The 19,395-nt window shown below is 45.9% G+C and overlaps 1 protein-coding gene across 2 annotated transcripts; it reads right to left on the bottom strand.

Moving 5' to 3' along the window:
- Nucleotides 1–5: 5 nt before the first annotated feature.
- btr01 (bloodthirsty-related gene family, member 1) lies at nucleotides 6–18,791 on the bottom strand. 2 transcript variants are annotated; one of them, XM_031815057.1, is made up of 17 exons: nucleotides 18,566–18,791; nucleotides 10,595–11,386; nucleotides 10,276–10,496; nucleotides 9,270–9,853; nucleotides 8,890–8,985; nucleotides 6,306–6,461; nucleotides 5,908–5,985; nucleotides 5,560–5,698; nucleotides 4,364–4,414; nucleotides 4,207–4,257; nucleotides 4,051–4,095; nucleotides 3,901–3,945; nucleotides 3,759–3,803; nucleotides 2,495–2,548; nucleotides 2,147–2,173; nucleotides 1,735–1,910; nucleotides 6–1,536 (listed from the first exon to the last, which is right to left on the bottom strand). In XM_031815057.1, exons 3-17 carry the CDS (start codon nucleotides 10,412–10,414, stop codon nucleotides 1,162–1,164), a joined length of 2,061 nt encoding a protein of 686 aa, XP_031670917.1. In that variant the 5' UTR covers nucleotides 10,415–10,496; nucleotides 10,595–11,386; nucleotides 18,566–18,791; the 3' UTR covers nucleotides 6–1,161. The 2 variants fall into 2 exon arrangements, with proteins under 2 accessions (XP_031670917.1, XP_031670918.1); XM_031815058.1 differs by lacking the exon at nucleotides 4,051–4,095 and having other exon boundaries at nucleotides 10,276–11,386.
- Nucleotides 18,792–19,395: the final 604 nt, after the last annotated feature.

The raw sequence follows: 19,395 nt of genomic DNA, 5'->3' as shown, positions 1-19,395 counted from the left end.
TCAGGGTTATTTTAGAAAAATTCATGCAATGATTTATTAGATTAGCCTCCAATTGAACTCCTATTACAACATGATTCAAATATATTCTGTCACTAATATAGTTTTCCAAAAAGTATTCAGTCTCATTCACCCCAGGCTATCCAATATGTTGAGCGTGAAAATCCCAGCAGCGTTGCAGTTCTTGAGACAAACCGGTGAGCCGGGCACCTACTACCATACCCCTTTCAAAGGCACTTACATCTTTAGTCTTGCCCATTCACCCTCTGAATGGCACACATACGCAATCCATGTCTCAATTGTCACAAGGCTTAAAAATCCATATTTATCCTGTCTCCTCCCCTTCATCTACACTGATGTAAGTGGATTTAACAAGTGACATCAGTAAGGGCTCATAGCGTTCACCTGGATTCACCTGGTCAGTCTGTGTCATGGAAAGAGCAGGTGTTCTTAAAGTTTTGTCCACTCTGTGTAGAATATGATGACTAAATTGACTGGCTCATAAAGGATTCTTTGTCTTTGTGTTTGTCTCTGGGTCTTACTCAGTGGCTCCCAGTCCACATAGTTTACATTTGGTTTATTGTGGACATTCTTCAAAAACTGGATTGTAATGTACAAGTAATATGTTTTATTTGTAATGACTGTGGTTATGTCACAAATAGCACACTATTCCCTATAGTAATGCAATACATAGGGCCCATGGGGCTCTGGTCAAAGAAGCAGACTATATGTGAATAGGGAGCCATGTGAGACACATATGACCCTATATAGACAGATTCATCCATCCTGTGATAAGGACAGATGGTGAAATCCTTCATTCTCAGACTGATGGACTGTAGTGAGTTGTATTGGTCAAAATGATCAGTCCAATCCAGACTCAGTATCCAGATTATCCATTGGTCAGCTCCATAGAACACAGGAGGTCATTATGAATGGTTCTAAGGGACTGTATTTCATTCCAGAAAATTGTTCCCTCTCTTCTGGCCTTGTTCCCTTCCCTATGTTGACATGAGACATCTGGGTATATTGGGCGCATCAGCTATAGCTTCCACCATATTGCTTTGACCTATCCAGTCCCGTCCTATTGGCTCAGTGAAGAACATTGAACAAGGACAGACTGAACGAAACTACGTTTAGGAATGAACAAAAAAACTAAAACCCATCTCAGTCCACCAGAGGCATCGAGACAGGACAAATGATGAGCGGCGCCTCGTTCCTGCCAGACTTATTGGTGCAAGGGCTGAAGAAGGGATGAATGACATCCGAGAAGCTGTCGGTGAATGTATAGATGAGCATCTTAGCTTCCACGTTATAGAAGGACACCTGTCCCTTATCACAGTCTACGTAGACCCCTATACGGTTGGGTTTGTGGTTGAGGCCCAGCGCTGTCGACGGTTCCGTTCGGAACGCGTAGTCCTTCTTATCCCGGAGACTCAGGAACCAGTAGCCGTGGGCGGGGCTTACTATGATCTTCCCTTTCCTGTTGATGGAGTGGCTAGCCACGCCCAGGTCCCAGTCCGTCTTCCCACCCACCTCCACCTACGAATACAAATCACCAAATCATAATCAATACACTACAATACAACATCATGCTATACAACAACACTGGAAGGTGAGCACATGTATATTCACATCATCCCTGGCATACAGTCCCTCCATCTATCAGGCCCCATTATGACCCACTGTTCTTCAGCCCGATGGCTGTTGGAATGAAACTAGCCCTGCTTCTGTTCTCACCTCCCAGTAATGGCGTCCCGAAGAGAAGGCCTGGCGCCCGAGGACGCAGACCACACGGTCAAAGCGCTCGGGGCCATCCGCCACGGGCTGGTAGCGGTCCCAGCAGCGCACCTGCTTGCCGTCGTCGGAGATGAGCAGGCGTGGGTGGGCGGTGAGGGGGTCCAGGGTGATGTCCACTGAGAGGGAGAGGAGGGGAGAGGTAGAAGGGGAGGGGGGGGGCAGAGAGAGAGACATACAGAGGGAGAGAATAAGTGGGGGAGAGAAAGAGAGAACAGAGGCAGAGAGAAAGAGGGAGAAAAAGTCATCAATCACCAATCAAGAGTTCAATCAGCAGTTTTGTGTCTATAACTAGCAGGAATGTGCTTGACACATGGACACAGACAACATGATACAGGAAGAAGGAAGTACATACCTGCATATTCCTGCACTCTCCTCACCTCTGGAGAGAGAGAGAGAGAGAGAGAGAGAGAGAGAGAGAGAGAGAGAGAGAGAGAGAGAGAGAGAGAGAGAGAGAGAGAGAGAGAGAGAGAGAGAGAGAGAGAGAGAGAGAGAGAGAGAGAGAGAGAGAGAGAGAGAGAGAGAGAGAGAGAGAGAGAGAGAGAGAGAGAGAGAGAGAGAGAGAGAGAGAGAGAGAGAGAGAGAGAGAGAGAGAGAGAGAGAGAGAGAGAGAGAGGTGTTAAACCATCTAACCCCTGATCAAATACTGTATGTTTTATCACATGACTGGGACTTTGAGTTAATAAATGAATCAAAGCCTTACTTGGTTTTGGATTTCTTCCCACTGACTGGTCTGGTTGAGGTTGAGAAAGCCAATCTGGCCAAACAAAAGAGAATACGTGTAATAAAACAATGGGTGGGTCTAATCCTAAATGCTGATTGGTTAAAATCGCATTCCAGCCGGTGTCTATTCCACAAGTTACCACCGGCTAAATCTGTCACCTTAAAATGCCTATTTACTCTGTTCCTTCAGACTGCGCAGTCCACTGTCTCATCAGCCCAGCCAGGCACTTTATGAACTTTATCTCCACTATAAAAAGCATCTAGACATTCTTTTAGACTAACATTTCGTTTTCAACAGCGGAGATTTGTATAAACCTTGCTGTTGGTCTCTCTGACATTTTCAACATTGTTTCAATATTCAAATTCGATCTCCAGCTGTCCCATGGTAATTAAGGTGTTGGGATTCGGGATGAGACAGACAGGCAGCGTTTCTCAGCCAGTCTAAATCATGAATCAGCTGGCATTAGGTATACAGTATAGCAAGAAATGTCAATTGAAAAAAGGTAAAACGAGACGAAGTTTAGCTAGTTTGCAGTTGTTCCAGCTTCAATTGGAAGTTATTGTGTTGTTGGCTAGCTCCTCTGAACAACAACGTCCTGATGAGATAGAAAATGTTCTATGCCAGGCGAAATCGCGCCTCATTAGCTCATTGTGGTGGATGTATCCAAATAAATGTCACTAGAAAACAGCTTAAACTAATGCTAATGCAGCTACTGTTGATATTCTGGATGCAGTGTTTGACGTGACTGTAAGATAGCCGTAGTTGGCAAGCTAGCAAGCATGGGATACGAAGTTTCCAGCCAGTATGGCAATGGAACATTTAGAATGAACGACTGGATCGCATTCATAGATACAGAATTGAACGACTGGGTCGCGTCTCTGACAACCGAACTGATAGAATGAACGACCAGCCAGCTTGGGTAGCAACCCTTGATCTGTGTCGGCTTATATCTTGTGGAAGGATGAAATAGTTTGAATAAATTAATCAAGTTAATGCTTTTAATGAAAATATGTCAATCGTTATTTGAATATGTTAGTAACCTGTTGTATAAAAGTGACAATGCCCTCGAAGCCGGTGTTTGGAGGATATATTTGTCTCGGGCCTAACAACACCTGTGCCAATTTATCCTCCAAACACCGCCTTCTCGGTCATTATACCTTAATTAGACACTTTATGTATCATTGGTAACTGACACATATGGAATGGGCCTGTGCGTGTGAAAGAAACAGGAACGAATCCAAACCTGGACTTCCTACAGAGTGTTCTGGTGGAGGTGGAGAACGCAAACCTGGCAAAACAGTATCATGTAATCAAATACAGTGTTATTATTAGAAACAAATGGAAAGGGATGAGTGTGACAGAAGCAGCCGTGAATTAAATCTTACTTGGACTACTTCTTCCCAGGGACTGGTCTGGTTGAGAAGGTAAATCTGGCCAAACAAAATAGAATACAGGAAATCAATTACTGTATGAATTATTATACATCTGTTGGGTCTGTGAGTGTGACAGAGACATGAATGTTATCTTGGACTTACTTGGACTATTTCTTCCGACAGCATGGTTTGGTTGAGAAAGCAAACCTGGCCAAACAAAAGAGAATCAATCAAATCAATACCGTATAGATTATTAGACACACAGAATGGGAGGAGCTGGGACTTTGAGTGTGACATAGACATGAATGAAAATCATACTTGGACTACATCTTCCCACAGATTGGTCTGGTTGAGGTTGAGGACGCAACCCTGGCCAAACATAAGAGAATGCATTAATCAATATCAGACACATATTAGATCATAATTAACACTAAAAGATACAGATGGGATGGTACTTTGAGCGTGTAAACCTTACTTGGACTATATCTCCCCACGGATTGGTCTGTTTGAGGTTGAGGACGCAGACCTGGCCAACAAAAGACAATGCAGTGTATGGGTCTATAGGTTCTCAACTGGTTTTGCCTTGGGACCCCAAATTAACCAGGTTGTCTGTCACGACACAATATTTGCATTGGGAAAAATAATCTGCAAAATATAATCTGAAAAACTATTTTGAATTCTGTATTGATTTTAAATATAGCAATTATATGACAAGGGAACAACATTCCCACCTCTTTCATTGTCAATAAATACATTTTGCCCATGTTCTTGATGAAGATTGTTAATAAACTCACTGGTTTGAGACAACAAAATCAACCAAAATAGTGCTGCTAATAGCTTTATATTGAAAATACTGTGATTGAAGACAAACTGTTCAGAGATTAAATTATTTAAAAAAAAAGTAAGTTCATTATCATTTATTCACACTCTCTACCTGGTTTAAATTGTTTAAGTTCAGACTGGAGTATTTTTTCATAACATGTTTTATTTATTTTACTGACACACACACAACCCATTCAAAACCGCTTGCCACCTACATTTGGGTCACGACCCACCAGTTGAGATTCGATGGTCTACATCATCCTCTACATATTGTATTGTAGCCTAGTCGTGTTCATAAAGTAAAGTTAGACCGTCTCAACACTACAGTATTGTAGCCTAGTCGTGTTCATGAAGTAAAGTTAGACCGTCTCAACACTACAGTATTGTAGTAGTGTTCATAAAGTAAAGTTAGACCGTCTCGACATTACAGTATTGTAGCCTAGTAGTGTTCATGAAGTAAAGTTAGACAGTCACAACACTACAGTATTGTAGTAGTGTTCATAAAGTAAAGTTAGACCATCTCAACACTACTGTATTGTAGTCTAGTCATGTTCATAAAGTAAAGTTAGACCGTCTCAACACTACAGTATTGTAGCCTATTAGTGTTCATGAAGGTAAGTTAGACAGTCACAACGCTACAGTATTGTAGCCTAGTAGTGCTCATAAAGTAAAATTAGACCGTCTCAACACTACAGTATTGGTGATATTCTTTATTTGTCACTTGCAACAACCCAGCGAGCAAAAGTGGTAAAATCTTGACGTAATTTCAACCAGTTTTGCCCACTTTGAAACTGATAGTACTCATAGATAGAATGTATAGGAGTTCTACAACGGTCAGCCATAACTCACAGATCTCCGGCAGTCTCTTGAGCTCCTCCCGAAACCGCTCCACCATTTGATTGACAGTCAGAAGCACCGCCCCTGAGGTGAGGTCAGAGGTCACAACAGCATCCGACCAATCCCTGGTCTGAGGCGGGGTGGAGAATGTCTGAGAAGAGGAATAAAGAGAATGGAGGAATAAATTAATTAGAAAAAACAAGTAGCAAGATCATTTTAAATGAAGAGAATGGAAAGGAAAAGTACCTCTTACCTTGTAACTAAGGTAACTAAAGGAAAAAACGGTTTCAAAAAAGGTAGAAATTGTTGAAAAGGATGAATAAAGACAAAAAGATGTGATGAACAGAAAGAGTCTCTAACCTTGAAGAAAAGTACGTAGTCGTCAGACTGGGCTAGCTGGGTGAGGGTAGCGCTTCTCTTCCTCAGCTCAGAGATCTCCTATGATAGAAAAGACAAGAAATACTTTATTACTAATAATCCCAGAGGGAATTGGTTTGTCAACCATTGCAGCAACACAGTCACAAAGACAACAATCACCAATATCAGAAGCAAAAAAAGATAGCGGCATGAATGTATTTTATTGATCACCTACTGAAGATGCAAATGAGCTGTTTACCCAAATCTAGTACAATACGTTTTAATAATATTGTGTCAGCTCTGCCTTCGCTGCTATTGATATTATTGTCCTCTCTCTGAAATAAACCATTCTCTCTGAAATAAACCATTCACTCAAATAAAATTAACGAATAAAAAGAGACCTGCTCTAGGTCTCTGATGAGGGTCTGTCCTTGGTGCTGTGCAGCCCGCTGTGACATCTCTATCACCTCCAACAGCTCTGCCTGGCTCCTCTCCACAGAGCTCACCAGGGCAGAGAACACATGCATGCTGCCTGCTGTCTCATGCTCCGCACACACCTGGGGAGAGAGAGAGAGGGAGAGGGAGAGGGAGAGGGAGAGGGAGAGGGAGAGGGAGAGGGAGAGGGAGAGGGAGAGGGAGAGGGAGAGGGAGAGAGAGAGAGAGATGATGAGGGAGAGAGAGAGAGAGAGAGAGAGATGATGAGGGGCAGGGAGAGAGAGAGGGATGATGAGGGGCAGGGAGAGAGGATGGAAAGACAAAGAGGGGAGGGAGAGAGAGAGGGAGAGAGAGGGATGATGAGGGGCAGGGTGAGAGGATGGAAAGACAAAGAGGGGAGGGAGAGAGAGAGAGAGAGAGAGAGAGAAAATTAATTGCACAGTACGCTCTGTGTGTGTGGGTACGATGTCTGTGTGTGTGTGTGTTCTGTGTGTCTGTACTGTGTCTGTGTTCTCTGTGTGTGTACTGTGTCTGTGTGTGTTCTGTGTACTGTGTCTGTGTGTTTGTGTATTGTGTCTGTGTGTGTGTTCTGTATATGTGTACTGTGTCTGTATGTGTTCTGTGTACTGTGTCTGTGTGTTTGTGTACTGTGTCTGTGTGTGTGTTCTGTATGTGTGTGTACAGTGTGCTGTGTCTGTGTGTGTGTTCTGTGTCTGTGTGTGTGTACTGTGTCTGTATGTGTGTTCTGTATGTGTGTACTGTGACTGTGTGTTTGTTCTGTGTCTGTGTGTGTGTACTGTGTCTGTATGTGTGGTATGTATGTGTGTACTGTGTCTCTGTGTGTGTACTGTGTGTGTGTGTACTGTGACTGTGTGTTCTGCGTGTGTGTTCTGTGTACTGTGTTCAGTGTACTGTGTGCTAGCCTCTCTACACTGGCTTCCTGTTAAGGCAAGGGCTGATTTCAAGGTTTTACTGCTAACCTACAATGCATTACATGGCCTTGCTCCTACCTATCTCTCTGATTTGGTCCTGCCGTACATACCTACACGCACGCTACAGTCACAAGACGCAGGCCTCCTAATTGTTCCTAGAATTTCTAAGCAAACAGCTGGAGGCAGGGCTTTCTCCTATAGAGCTCCATTTTTATGGAACGGTCTGCCTACCCATGTCAGAGACGCAAACTCGGTCTCAACCTTTCAGTCCTTACTGAAGACTTATCTCTTCAGTGGGACATATGATTGAGTGTAGTCTGGCCCAGGAGTGGGAAGGTGAACGGAAAGGCTCTGGAGCAACGAACCGCCCTTGCTGTCTCTGCCTGGCCGGTTCCCCTCTTCCCACTGGGATTCTCTGCCTCTAACCCTATTACCTGGGGCTGAGTCACTGGCTTACTGGGGCTCTCTCATGCCGTCCCTGGAAGGGGTGCGTCACCTGAGTGGGTTGATTCACTGTTGTGGTCATCCTGTCTGGGTTGGCGCCCCCCCTAGGGTTGTGCCATGGCGGAGATCTTTGTGGGCTATACTCAGCCTTGTCTCAGGATGGTAAGTTGGTGATTGAAGATATCCCTCTAGTGGTGTGGGGGCTGTGCTTTGGCAAAGTGGGTGGGGTTATATCCTTCCTGTTTGGCCCTGTCTGGGGGTGTCCTCGGATGGGGCCACAGTGTCTCCTGACCCCTCCTGTCTCAGCCTCCAGTATTTATGCTGCAGTAGTTAATGTGTCGGGGGGCTAGGGTCAGTTTGTTATATCTGGAGTACCTCTCCTGTCCTATTCGGTGTCCTGTGTGAATCTAAGTGTGCGTTCTCTAATTCTCTCTTTCTCTCTCTCTCTCTCTCTCTCTCTCTCGGAGGACCTGAGCCCTAGGACCATGCCCCAGGACTACCTGACATGATGACTCCTTGCTGTCCCCAGTCCACCTGGCCGTGCTGCTGCTCCAGTTTCAACTGTTCTGCCTTATTATTATTCGACCATGCTGGTCATTTATGAACATTTGAACATCTTGGCCATGTTCTGTTATAATCTCCACCCGGCACAGCCAGAAGAGGACTGGCCACCCCACATAGCCTGGTTCCTCTCTAGGTATCTTCCTAGGTTTTGGCCTTTCTAGGGAGTTTTTCCTAGCCACTGTGCTTCTACACCTGCATTGCTTGCTGTTTGGGGTTTTAGGCTGGGTTTCTGTACAGCACTTTGAGATATCAGCTGATGTATGAAGGGCTATATAAATACATTTGATTTTTGATTTTGATTTACTGTGTACTGTGTACTGTGTCTGTGTGTGTACTGTGTGTGTGTACTGTGACTGTGTGTGTGTTCTGTGTCCTTGTGTGTGTACTGTGTCTGTGTGTGTGTTCTGTGTGTACTGTGTCTGTGTCTGTGTACTGTGTGTACTGTGTCTGTGTGTGTGTTCTGTGTGTGTGTGTGTGTGTGTGTGTGTGTGTACTGTGTCTGTGTGTTTACTGTGTGTGTGTGTGTGTGTGTGTGTGTGTCTGTGTGTGTGTGTGTGTGTGCTGTGTCTGTGTGTGTGTGTGTCTGTGTGTGTGTGTTCCAGACACCCACCTGTATATTCTCCAGTGATGTCCTGATGTCCTCCACCTTCTTTTCTCTCTGTGTGATCATGTCCCTCAGCTCTGCCTCTGTGATTTCCAACTGAGACTGCATACAGAAACAGACCGGAGTCAACATACTGCAATGTACTTATTCCGTATTCCTAGTATGTACATATCTACCTCTACCTCGAAGCATGTGATTAACACAATTTAAATATTTTTAAAACACCCAGTCTCTTTTGTGTAGAGTTGATTAAACTGACTATATAGCTTTGGTTAATACAGTATGTTTTCATTTCTACAGTAGTAGCATTGCAAATGGAGTACCCTACATCTCCATCAGAATTAGTTCACACACCTCTGCTCCTCCACCTCTGTCCCTCTCCCTACCTTCTTAATGAGCCACTCTCTCTTGGCTGGTATAACCTGGTGTCCATGGTGCTCTCCCTCCATGCACACGGCACACCCACACGTCTGGTCTGTCCGGCAGAAGAACTCCAGCCCCCTCTGGTGTTCAGGACAGAGAGGCGCGTCGGTGGAGGAATCAGCCGGCCCGCTCAGGGTGTATCTGCGTGGGACAACAGGAGGGGCGGGGGGCGAGAGGGCGGTGGTGTTGGAGGAGAAGGGTGAGGGCGGGTGGGGGTGGAGGACGGGCGGAGGGGTTCTGGAGTTCGAAGGTCGTTGGAACCTGGTCTTCATCTCCAACAACAAATCCCCAGGCATCACACCCATCCCTGGGGGTCTTGGAGGGACCGGAGGACGCTCAACCCCGTATGACACCCCCTCATTTCCACCGCCACCCCAACCTTGACTCTCAATCTCTCCTTCAAACACCATGGCCCCCCGGTCCAATCCGTCCGCCATCTTCTTAAACTGCTCGGTGATCTCCTTCAGGGTGCGGTTGATGTGAAGTTCCGGCCTCTTCCTGAAGCTCTCCTTACACAGCGGGCACACACACGTCTTCCCTCCTCCTCCTTCAACAACAAGTTACAGTTCATTTCATTCATTCACATGGCGGAATACATTTGATCTCTGAATGGGGATGTGATGAAATAGGCCTACTAATAGGAAACAACCAATAAGGTTGCATGGATGTAAGTTGTTGCCTGTATTGGGCTCATGTACATACAAACAAATGTACATTTATATTTCAAGTTGGGTAGGGTCTATAGGCCTATGAACATTTCTGTTTCAGGTAATATACAGTATATAGGCCTATGAACATTTCTGTTTCAGGTAATATACAGTATATAGGCCTATGAACATTTCTGTTTCAGGTAATATACAGTATATAGGCCTATGAACATTTCTGTTTCAGGTAATATACAGTATATAGACCTATGTAAACACTTATTTTTCAGCTAGTGTAAAGTATATACAAAGCCACAATACATACCATCCCAGTAGGTGGAGATGCAGTCCAGACAGTAGCTGTGACCACAAGGTGTGGAGACTGGGTTGGTGAACACATCCAGGCAGATAGAACAGATGAACTGATCCTCAGAGAGGAAGCCACCCGACCCGGAGAGAGCCATTCTGGGGAAAATGGTAGAGCTAGTGGTCTGGACCTCTGCAGGGGAGACGGTATGGCTGGCTGGTAGGGCTACTGGTCTGGAGCTCTGCAGGGGAGACGGTAAGGCTGGCTGGTAGGGCTCCTGGTCTGGACCTCTGCAGGGGAGACGGTAGGGCTGGCTGGTAGAGGTAGTGGTCTGGACCTCTGCAGGGGAGACGGTAGGGCTGGCTGGTAGGGCTACTTGTCTGGAGCTCTGCAGGGGAGACGGTAGGGCTGGCTGGTAGGGCTACTGGTCTGGAGCTCTGCAGGGGAGACAGTAGGGCTGGCTGGTAGGGCTACTGGTCTGGAGCTCTGCAGGGGAGACGGTAGGGCTGGCTGGTAGGGCTACTTGTCTGGAGCTCTGCAGGGGAGACGGTAGGGCTGGCTGGTAGGGCTACTGGTCTGGAGCTCTGCAGGGGAGACAGTAGGGCTGGCTGGTAGGGCTACTGGTCTGGAGCTCTGCATGGGAGACGGTAGGGCTGGCTGGTAGGGCTACTGGTCTGGAGCTCTGCAGGGGAGACGGTAGGGCTGGCTGGTAGGGCTACTGGTCTGGAGCTCTGCAGGGGAGACGGTAGGGCTGGCTGGTAGGGCTACTGGTCTGGAGCTCTGCAGGGGAGACGGTAGGGCTGGCTGGTAGGGCTACTGGTCTGGAGCTCTGCAGGGGAGACGGTAGGGCTGGCTGGTAGGGCTACTGGTCTGGAGCTCTGCAGGGGAGACGGTAGGGCTGGCTGGTAGGGCTACTGGTCTGGAGCTCTGCAGGGGAGACAGTAGGGCTGGCTGGTAGGGCTACTGGTCTGGAGCTCTGCAGGGGAGACGGTAGGGCTGGCTGGTAGGGCTACTGGTCTGGAGCTCTGCAGGGGAGACGGTAGGGCTGGCTGGTAGCGCTACTGGTCTGGAGCTCTACAGGGGAGACGGTAGGGCTGGCTGGTAGGGCTACTGGTCTGGAACTCTGCAGCTAGGGGGCAATAGAACACAAGTGTTAGGTGTCATTAAAAAGTTTGTTGAGAGGAATCTTCCCAGCCCAGAGGGAGCCTGGCTGGGGCTGGGGCTGGAGGCTGGGGCTGGGGCTGGAGGCTGGGGCTGGGGCTGGAGTCTGGGGCTGGGGCTGGAGGCTGGAGGCTGGGGCTGGAGGCTGGGGCTGGGGATGGGGCTGGGGCTGGAGGCTGGGGCCGGTGAGACGCTAAGGCTGGCTGGTAGGGCTACTTATCTGGATCTCTGCAGCTAGGGGACAGGAGCTCCCAGGTATTAAGTGGATTGAGAGTATGTGTAAATGTCACTTTTGTTTAGGTAATGTCTGTCAACACTGTATTACATAACACACACACACACACACACACACACACACACACACACACACACACACACACACACACACACACACACACACACACACACACACACACACACACACACACACACACACACACACACACACACACACACACACACACACACACATACACACACACACACACAGACTGTGTCCTCCACAGAGGAACATTTGTCTCAGTCAAGCATGGCTGCCTGTGAGATAATGTAGAAGAATGTGGTCTGTGCACTCTGACTGATGTTTACCCTAGTTAGCTCACACAGTAGGCCTGTATCTGTCACATCAGACAGGGGGTGGAATGAAGTAGGACCGGTAGCACAGAGGAGACCTCAACCAGCGCTGATACTGTCGCCTATGGCAACATGGTAAAACAACCTGGTCTGGTTGGAGAAAACAAGGATCAATAGGCCACAGCCTCTGCCTGACAGGAAACATCTTTAAACATGCACTATAATTAGGCAATATGTTTAAAATACAAAATAAGACTGCTAGTAATCCTCACTTACTCGTTTGCACTCTGTAACCTAAACTGCTATTTGGGGCTCACACAATGTTACTTTCACAAATCACTACCTAGACAATGTCATGTTCAAAATCATGCTCTTAGTACTTATTATTATCTTTCATTTGTTTATGGTTAATGTCAGTAGCAATACTAGGGGTGCCACATGTAAAATATCCATATGCACTCACTCACACACACACACACACACACACACACACACACACACACACACACACACACACACACACACACACACACACACACACACACACACACACACACACACACACACACATACACACACACACACACACACACACACACACACACACACACACACACACACACACACACACACACACACACACACACACACATACATACACACACACACACACACACACACACACACACACACATACATACACACACACACACACACACACAGAGAGAGAGCTCATGGGGTTTAAGGTGGAAGAGAGCAATACAAATTTTAATTACGTCATCATTTCCCAGCGTTTGTACGGACAGATGTAGCCTATTGAATCTCATTATAGAATATGCCCAAATGCATCCTCCAATTGCAACATCTGCCTATACCTATATCTGCCTACATCTGCCTATACCTATACCTGCCTACATCTGCCTATACCCATATCTGCCTACATCTGCCTATACCTGCCTACATCTGCCTATACCTATACCTGCCTACATCTGCCTATACCTATACCTGCCTACATCTGCCTATACCTATACCTGCCTACATCTGCCTATACCCATATCTGCCTACATCTGCCTATACCTATATCTGCCTACATCTGCCTATACCTATACCTGCCTACATCTGCCTATACCCACACATATTGTCTCAAGAAAAACATCTATATTTTGAATGAAGTTGGACGAAATGACCTTCTATATTTCCACCTAATACAGCTACTTACTTTCTTTTTCAGCTCTTCCTCAGAAGCAAACTGGTAAGGCATAACTTTCCACTCCAAGGTTACCTGGAATTTTGCCTTTCAGGATTTGAAAAATATGATTGGTTAACCATTGGCCTATGACATGTCTTGCGCTGCACTGGGCTGCATGGCATGTCAGATCTTAAACATGATTGAAGAACACGTGTTTAACATCACCAGTAGGTTTAGGCTACCGCATCCTTACGATAATATATATATTTTCATAAGCGCAATGTGACCGCAAGTGACAGGTCGGAATATTTTATCAAAATTTGGGACAAATCAGCCCTTTTGTTTTATAAGTTAGTAGTGTTTGAATTTGTTGATAAAATGCATGACATGAATGACATGATTGGCTTTGGTCACCCAAAGCCATACTGGTTTAAATAGAATGCACTTTTTCACTTCCTTCACTGTGTTATCTCATACTAATGTTCTCTTGCAGGAAAATCCACAGGTACTTGCCATCTCTCTTATCATGCATCTGTACCTTGAGTACTACTTATCATCAACTATCAGGTGACTAGGCAACGTGAAATCAATGACATAATACTTCCATTTCCATCATCTATTGGGATGCAGATAAATGTACAGAGCTGGCTATCAAAGACACGTATTTTGTGGGACAAGACTCACAGTCACACAGGACTTAAAGTTGATAGAACTCAAAATGTGGTAGACTACTATATAGGCCAACACACAAGGGACCAGGGCCAGTATATACTGTATACAGTATATACATATGAGATGAGTAATGTAGGATATGTAAACATTATATAAAGTGCCATTGTTTAAAGTGACTAGTGATACATTTACTACATCCAATTTGTTATTATTAAAGTGGTTTGAGATTTGAATCAGTATGTTGGCAGCAGCAACTCATTGTTAGTGATGGCTGTTTAACAGTCTGATGGCCTTGAGATAGAAGCTGTTTTTCAGTCTCTCAGTCCCAGCTTTGATGCACCTGTACTGACCTCGCCTTCTGGATGATAGCGGGGTGAACATGCACTGGCTCAGGTGGTTGTTGTCCTTGATGATCTTTTTGGCCATCCTGTGAGAGGTGGTGTAGGTGTCCTGGAGGTAGTTTGCCCCCGGTGATGCGTTGTGCAGACCTCACTACCCTCTGGAGAGCCTTACGGTTGTGGGCGAGCAGTTGCCATACCAGGTGGTGATACAGCCCGGCAGGATGGTCTCGATTGTGCCTCTGTAAAAGTTTGTGAGTGTTTTTGGTGACAAGCCACATTTCTTCAGCCTCCTGCGGTTGAAGAGGCGCGGTTGCGCCTTCTTCACCACACTGTCTATGTGGGTTGACCATTTCAGTTTGTCCGTGATGTGTACGCCGAGGAACTTAAAACTTTCCACCTTCTCCACTACTGTCCCGTTGATGTGGATAGGGAGCAGCTCCCTCTGCTGTTTCCTGAAGTCCACGATCATCTCTTTTGTTTTGTTGACGTTAAGTGTGAGATAATTTTCCTTACACCACACTCTGCGGGCCTCACCTCCTCCCTGTAGACCGTCTCGTCATTGTTGGTAATCAAGCCTACCACTGTAGTGTCGTCTGCAAACTTGATATTTGAGTTGGAGGAGTGCATAGCTGTGCAGTCATGGGTGAACAGGGAGTACAGGAGAGGGCTGAAATGAGTTAGGGCAGTGTGCAGTGTGATTGCGATTGCGTTGTCTGTGGACCTATTGGGGCGGGAAGCAAATTGGAGTGGGTCTAGGGTGTCAGATAGGGTGGAGGTGATATGATCCTTGACTAGTCTCTCAAAGCACTTCATGATGACAGAAGTGAGTGCTACGGGGCGATAGTGGTTTAGCTACCGTAGCTTTCTTGGGAACAGGAACAATGGTGGCCCTCTTGAAGCATGTGGGAACAGTAGACTGGGATAGAGATTGATTGAATATGTCAGTAAACACACCAGCCAGCTGGTCTGCGCATGCTCTGGGAATGCCGTCTGGTCTGGCAGCCTTGTGAGGGTTAACACATTTAAATGTTTTACTCACGTTGGCTGCTGTGAAGGAGAGCCCGCAGGTTTTGGAAGCAGGCCGTGTCGGTGGCACTGTATTGTCCTCAAAGCGAGCAAAGAAGTTATTTAGTTTGCCTGGGAGCAAGACATCGAGGTCCGCGACGGGGCTGGTTTTCTTTTTGTAGTCCGTGATTGACTGTAGACCCTGCCACATACCTCTCTTGTCTGAGCCGTTGAATTGTGACTCTACTTTGTCTCTATACTGACGCTGATCTTGTTTGATTGCCTTGCGGAGGGAATAGCTACACTGTTTCTATTTGGTCATGTTTTCGGTCGCCTTGCCCTGATTTAAAGCAGTAGTTTGCACTTTCAGTTTTGCGCGAATGCTGCCATCAATCCACAGTTTCTGGTTGGGGAAGCTTTTAATAGTCGATGGGGGTAAAACGTCACCGATGCACTTGCTAATAAACTCGCTCACCGAATCAGCAATTACATCAATGTTATTGTCCGACGCTATCCGGAACATATCCCAGTCCACGTGATCGAAGCAATCTTGAAGTGTGGAATCAGATTGGTCTGACCAGCGTTGAACAGACCTGAGCAGACCTGGCTGGGGGCAACAAAAATGGAGTCGTGGTAAGATTTTCTGAAAGGAGGGCGAGGGAGGGCTTTGCTTGCGTCGCGGAAGTTAGAGTAACAATGATCCAGAAGTGTGCCAGCCCGGGTCGCTCATTCATTGTTTTAAGATTAGCCTTATTAAAATCCCCAGCTACAATAAATGCAGCCTCAGGATATGTGGTTTCCAGTTTACATAGAGTCCATTGAAGTTCTTTCAGGGCCGTCAAGGTGTCTGCGGGGATATACACGACTGTGATTATACTTGAAGAGAATTCTCTTGGTAGATAATGTGATCGGCATTTGATTGTAAGGAATTCTAGGTCAGGTGAACAAAAGGACTTGAGTTCCTGTATGTTGTTATGATGACACCACGACTCGTTAATCATAAGGCATACACCCCCTTCTCTCTTCTTACCAGAGAGATGTTTGTTTCTGTCGGCGCGCTGTGTGAAGAAACCAGGTGGCTGTACCAACTCCGATAACGTATCCTTAGTGAGCCACGTTTCCACGAAACAGAGAATGTTACAATCTCTGATGTCTCTCTGGAAGGTAACCCTTGCTCGGATTTCGTCTACCTTGTTGTCAAGAGTCTGGACATTGGCGAGTAGTATACTCGGGATTGGTGGGCGATGTGTCTGTCTACAGAGCCTGACCAGAAGACCGCTCCGTCTGCCCCTTCTGCGGCCCATTGTCCTGGGAGGTGGACCAAACTGAGGATCCGCTTCGGGAAAGTCGTATTCCTGGTGGTAATGTTGGTAAGTTGATGTTGCTCTTATATCCAATAGTTCCTCCCGGCTGTATGTAATAAAACTTCAGATTTCCTGGGTAACAGTGTAAGAAATAATACATAGAAAAACTAAGTACTGCATAGTTTCCTAGGAAGCGAGGCGGCCATCTCTGTCGGTGCCGGATCCAGCCACAATCAGTAAATATGAGGGGATCAATGAACAAATGCAATGGAACTGGCTTTGAGATCCAGAGTTGAGTTCAAGGGTTATATATTATATGTACAGTATGTATGTGGTATATAATTAGTACTTTTTTACTGCAACCGCCAACCATAGGAAGACTCAGGAGCTCTCAGTGAGTGTAGACAGCCTGCTGCTGCCCGCTGCCAATAGATTAACCGTTTTTATCACCATCCCAGAATCGTTCTGAAGTGCAATTTAAATCGCCCCAAAATGAAGATGAACCATCCCAAATTAAAATAGTCTACATATTGGGTTTAATGTTTTGATATGAACATAGAACAGTGCCATGAGTTAATCCTTACAGGATGTCAGACAGCTGTGGAAAAGGAGAGAGAGGCAGAGAGAGAGAGAGGCAGAGAGAGAGAGAGAGGCAGAGAGAGAGAGAGAGAGAGAGAGAGAGAGAGAGAGAGAAAGAGAGAGAGGCAGAGAGAGAGAGAGGCAGAGAGAGAGCGAGAGAGAGAGAGAGAGAGAGAGAGAGAGAGAGAGAGAGAGAGAAAGAGAGAGAGGCAGAGAGAGAGAGAGGCAGAGAGAGAGCGAGAGAGAGAGAGAGAGAGAGAGAGAGAGAGAGAGAGAGAGAAAGAGAGAGAGGCAGAGAGAGAGAGAGGCAGAGAGAGAGCGAGAGAGAGAGAGAGAGAGAGAGAGAGAGAGAGAGAGAGAGAGAGAGAGAGAGAAAGAGAGAGAGAGAGGCAGAGAGAGAGAGAGGCAGAGAGAGAGCGAGAGAGAGAGAGAGAGAGAGAGAGAGAGAGAGAGAGAGAGGGTCTACTCGAGAACCTAGGTCATTCACAGTAATTGAATTTGCTAATAAGAGTAGCCTACTATTGAAATAGATAAATGGGGCTGAGCCAGAAATTCACATAAAAATTGCCTGTAAAAAGGTCAACATTGGAATACTAGCGTATGTACATCTATTCTGTGTAGCCTGAATGTAGCTCTTTAGAACAGTGTGTTCCCATGAATTGCATTTGGAACATTGACACATAACCTACTGTTTAGTGCGCATAGCTGCGCTCAACATGTGCAAACGTAACAGCTCATTAACATTTTAAGCTAAGGTTCTAATCTCTTGCATTAGCTTTAACAGCGTATTATTATTACGTGTTTTGTATGTACAGTAGTTGTATGAATTTAGATATATCCTCCCAGAACTGTCCCAGAGTGTTTGAATCTTCCCAGACATTCCAGACATTTTATCATCACCGGGACAACAGGACACCCTTCATTTCGGAGCCCTGCCTAGATACTGTAGTTAGCTACCTACTGGAGAAGTAGCTAGCTGGCTAGAAGGAGCTAGCCCTACTGTGGAATAGTACTAGGGAAATAGTCTGTGTTTTTGAGTTTACTCTACTGCTAGCTATTGTTAGCTAGATATTTAAGTGACATCTATGTTGAGGCCTAATGTAATTAGATATTGAAGGAGACACATGCAAAGTAGCTACGTCTTCCTGGTCTCAGTACTTCTACATTTTTCAGGACTAAGTTTGGGTCTCCACCTGAGACTTTCCCCACATTTACATATGCTTATGCTTTCTTCACAGATTCACATGGCTCCTCCTGGTGTATATTTTGAGAATGGAAATGAGCTAGCTCCAATATAATATTATCATACCAATTCTACAAACTGAGCACCACTGACAAACCCACTTGTGATCCATCATGTGACAGGTGTACAATAGGCTAGTATTGGAGAAACACACACACACAATGCACTGGCCCACATGAAAATATATGCAAAACGCTTGCTTATTAGCTAGGACTTTATCATTTTGAGATGGACCTAGTACCTGTTCTGTGGTCCTTGAGACTTCCAGGTGGATAATGTCCAGTGTCCTGTCTTCTGTCAGTCTTTCCCTCCTCTATCTTGTTGTTCCTTGTTACACACTTTTCCCCTTTTCTCTCTTTCTGTCTTTTCTCAACAGGTATCCAGAGTTAGACTGAGGTTGTTGTCATCATGATGGAGTAACTGCAGACTTTACAGTTGGTACCTCCCTCCCTCCCTCAGCCAATCCAACCAGCCAGACAGGTGTGCCGACCAGGTTCAGGTATGTGTCTAATTCTCTCTCTCTCTCTCTCTCTCTCTCTCTCTCTCTCTCTCTCTCTCTCTCTCTCTCTCTCTCTCTCACTCTCTCTCTCTTTCTCTCTCTCTCTCTCTCTCTCTCTCACTCTCTCTCTCTTTCTCTCTCTCTCTCTCTCCTTTTCCACACCTGTCTGACATCCTCTAAAGGATTTGTAAGGATTAACTCATGGCACTGTTCTAGCATTACCTCGCTTCACTCTCTCGCCTAAACTCCCATAACTGAGGTAGCATTTTCCCAGAGATGGTGGCCCCTTGACGCACACAACCGTATTACATGTGTTTACTCTTGAGTGAGAGGGTGGCTGGCGGTGTAGGTCTAATAACATATCATTAGGCTGGCGAGACACAGGCTACACCTGTTAAATGTTATCACGAGAGGTAAGGCTTTTGTGGTTCCGAGCACATTCAACTACAATGGTGTCCTGTCTTGGAGGAAAAGTACACAGAGCTTAAACAATGTAATCAAATCAAGTTGTAATTGTCACATGCGCCGAATACAACAGGTATTTGATTTGACCTTGCAGTGAAATGCTTACT

Source organism: Oncorhynchus kisutch, unplaced genomic scaffold, assembly GCF_002021735.2.
Source record: "Oncorhynchus kisutch isolate 150728-3 unplaced genomic scaffold, Okis_V2 Okis07a-Okis12b_hom, whole genome shotgun sequence".
Taxonomy (NCBI): Eukaryota; Metazoa; Chordata; class Actinopteri; order Salmoniformes; family Salmonidae; genus Oncorhynchus; species Oncorhynchus kisutch.
This window is presented reverse-complemented; position numbering and strand designations above follow the sequence as displayed.

Bases quoted from the DNA above. Each gene is read 5' to 3' on its own strand.
- btr01 (XM_031815057.1), bottom strand. From the start codon at position 10,414: ATGGCTCTCTCCGGGTCGGGTGGCTTCCTCTCTGAGGATCAGTTCATC. The intron at 3,946-4,050 runs GTAAGTCCAAGA...TTGTTTGGCCAG, and splicing joins TGTCGGAAGAAATAGTCCAA to ATTTACCTTCTCAACCAGAC. The intron at 2,174-2,494 runs GTAAGGCTTTGA...CTCTCTCTCCAG, and splicing joins GGGAAGAAATCCAAAACCAA to AGGTGAGGAGAGTGCAGGAA.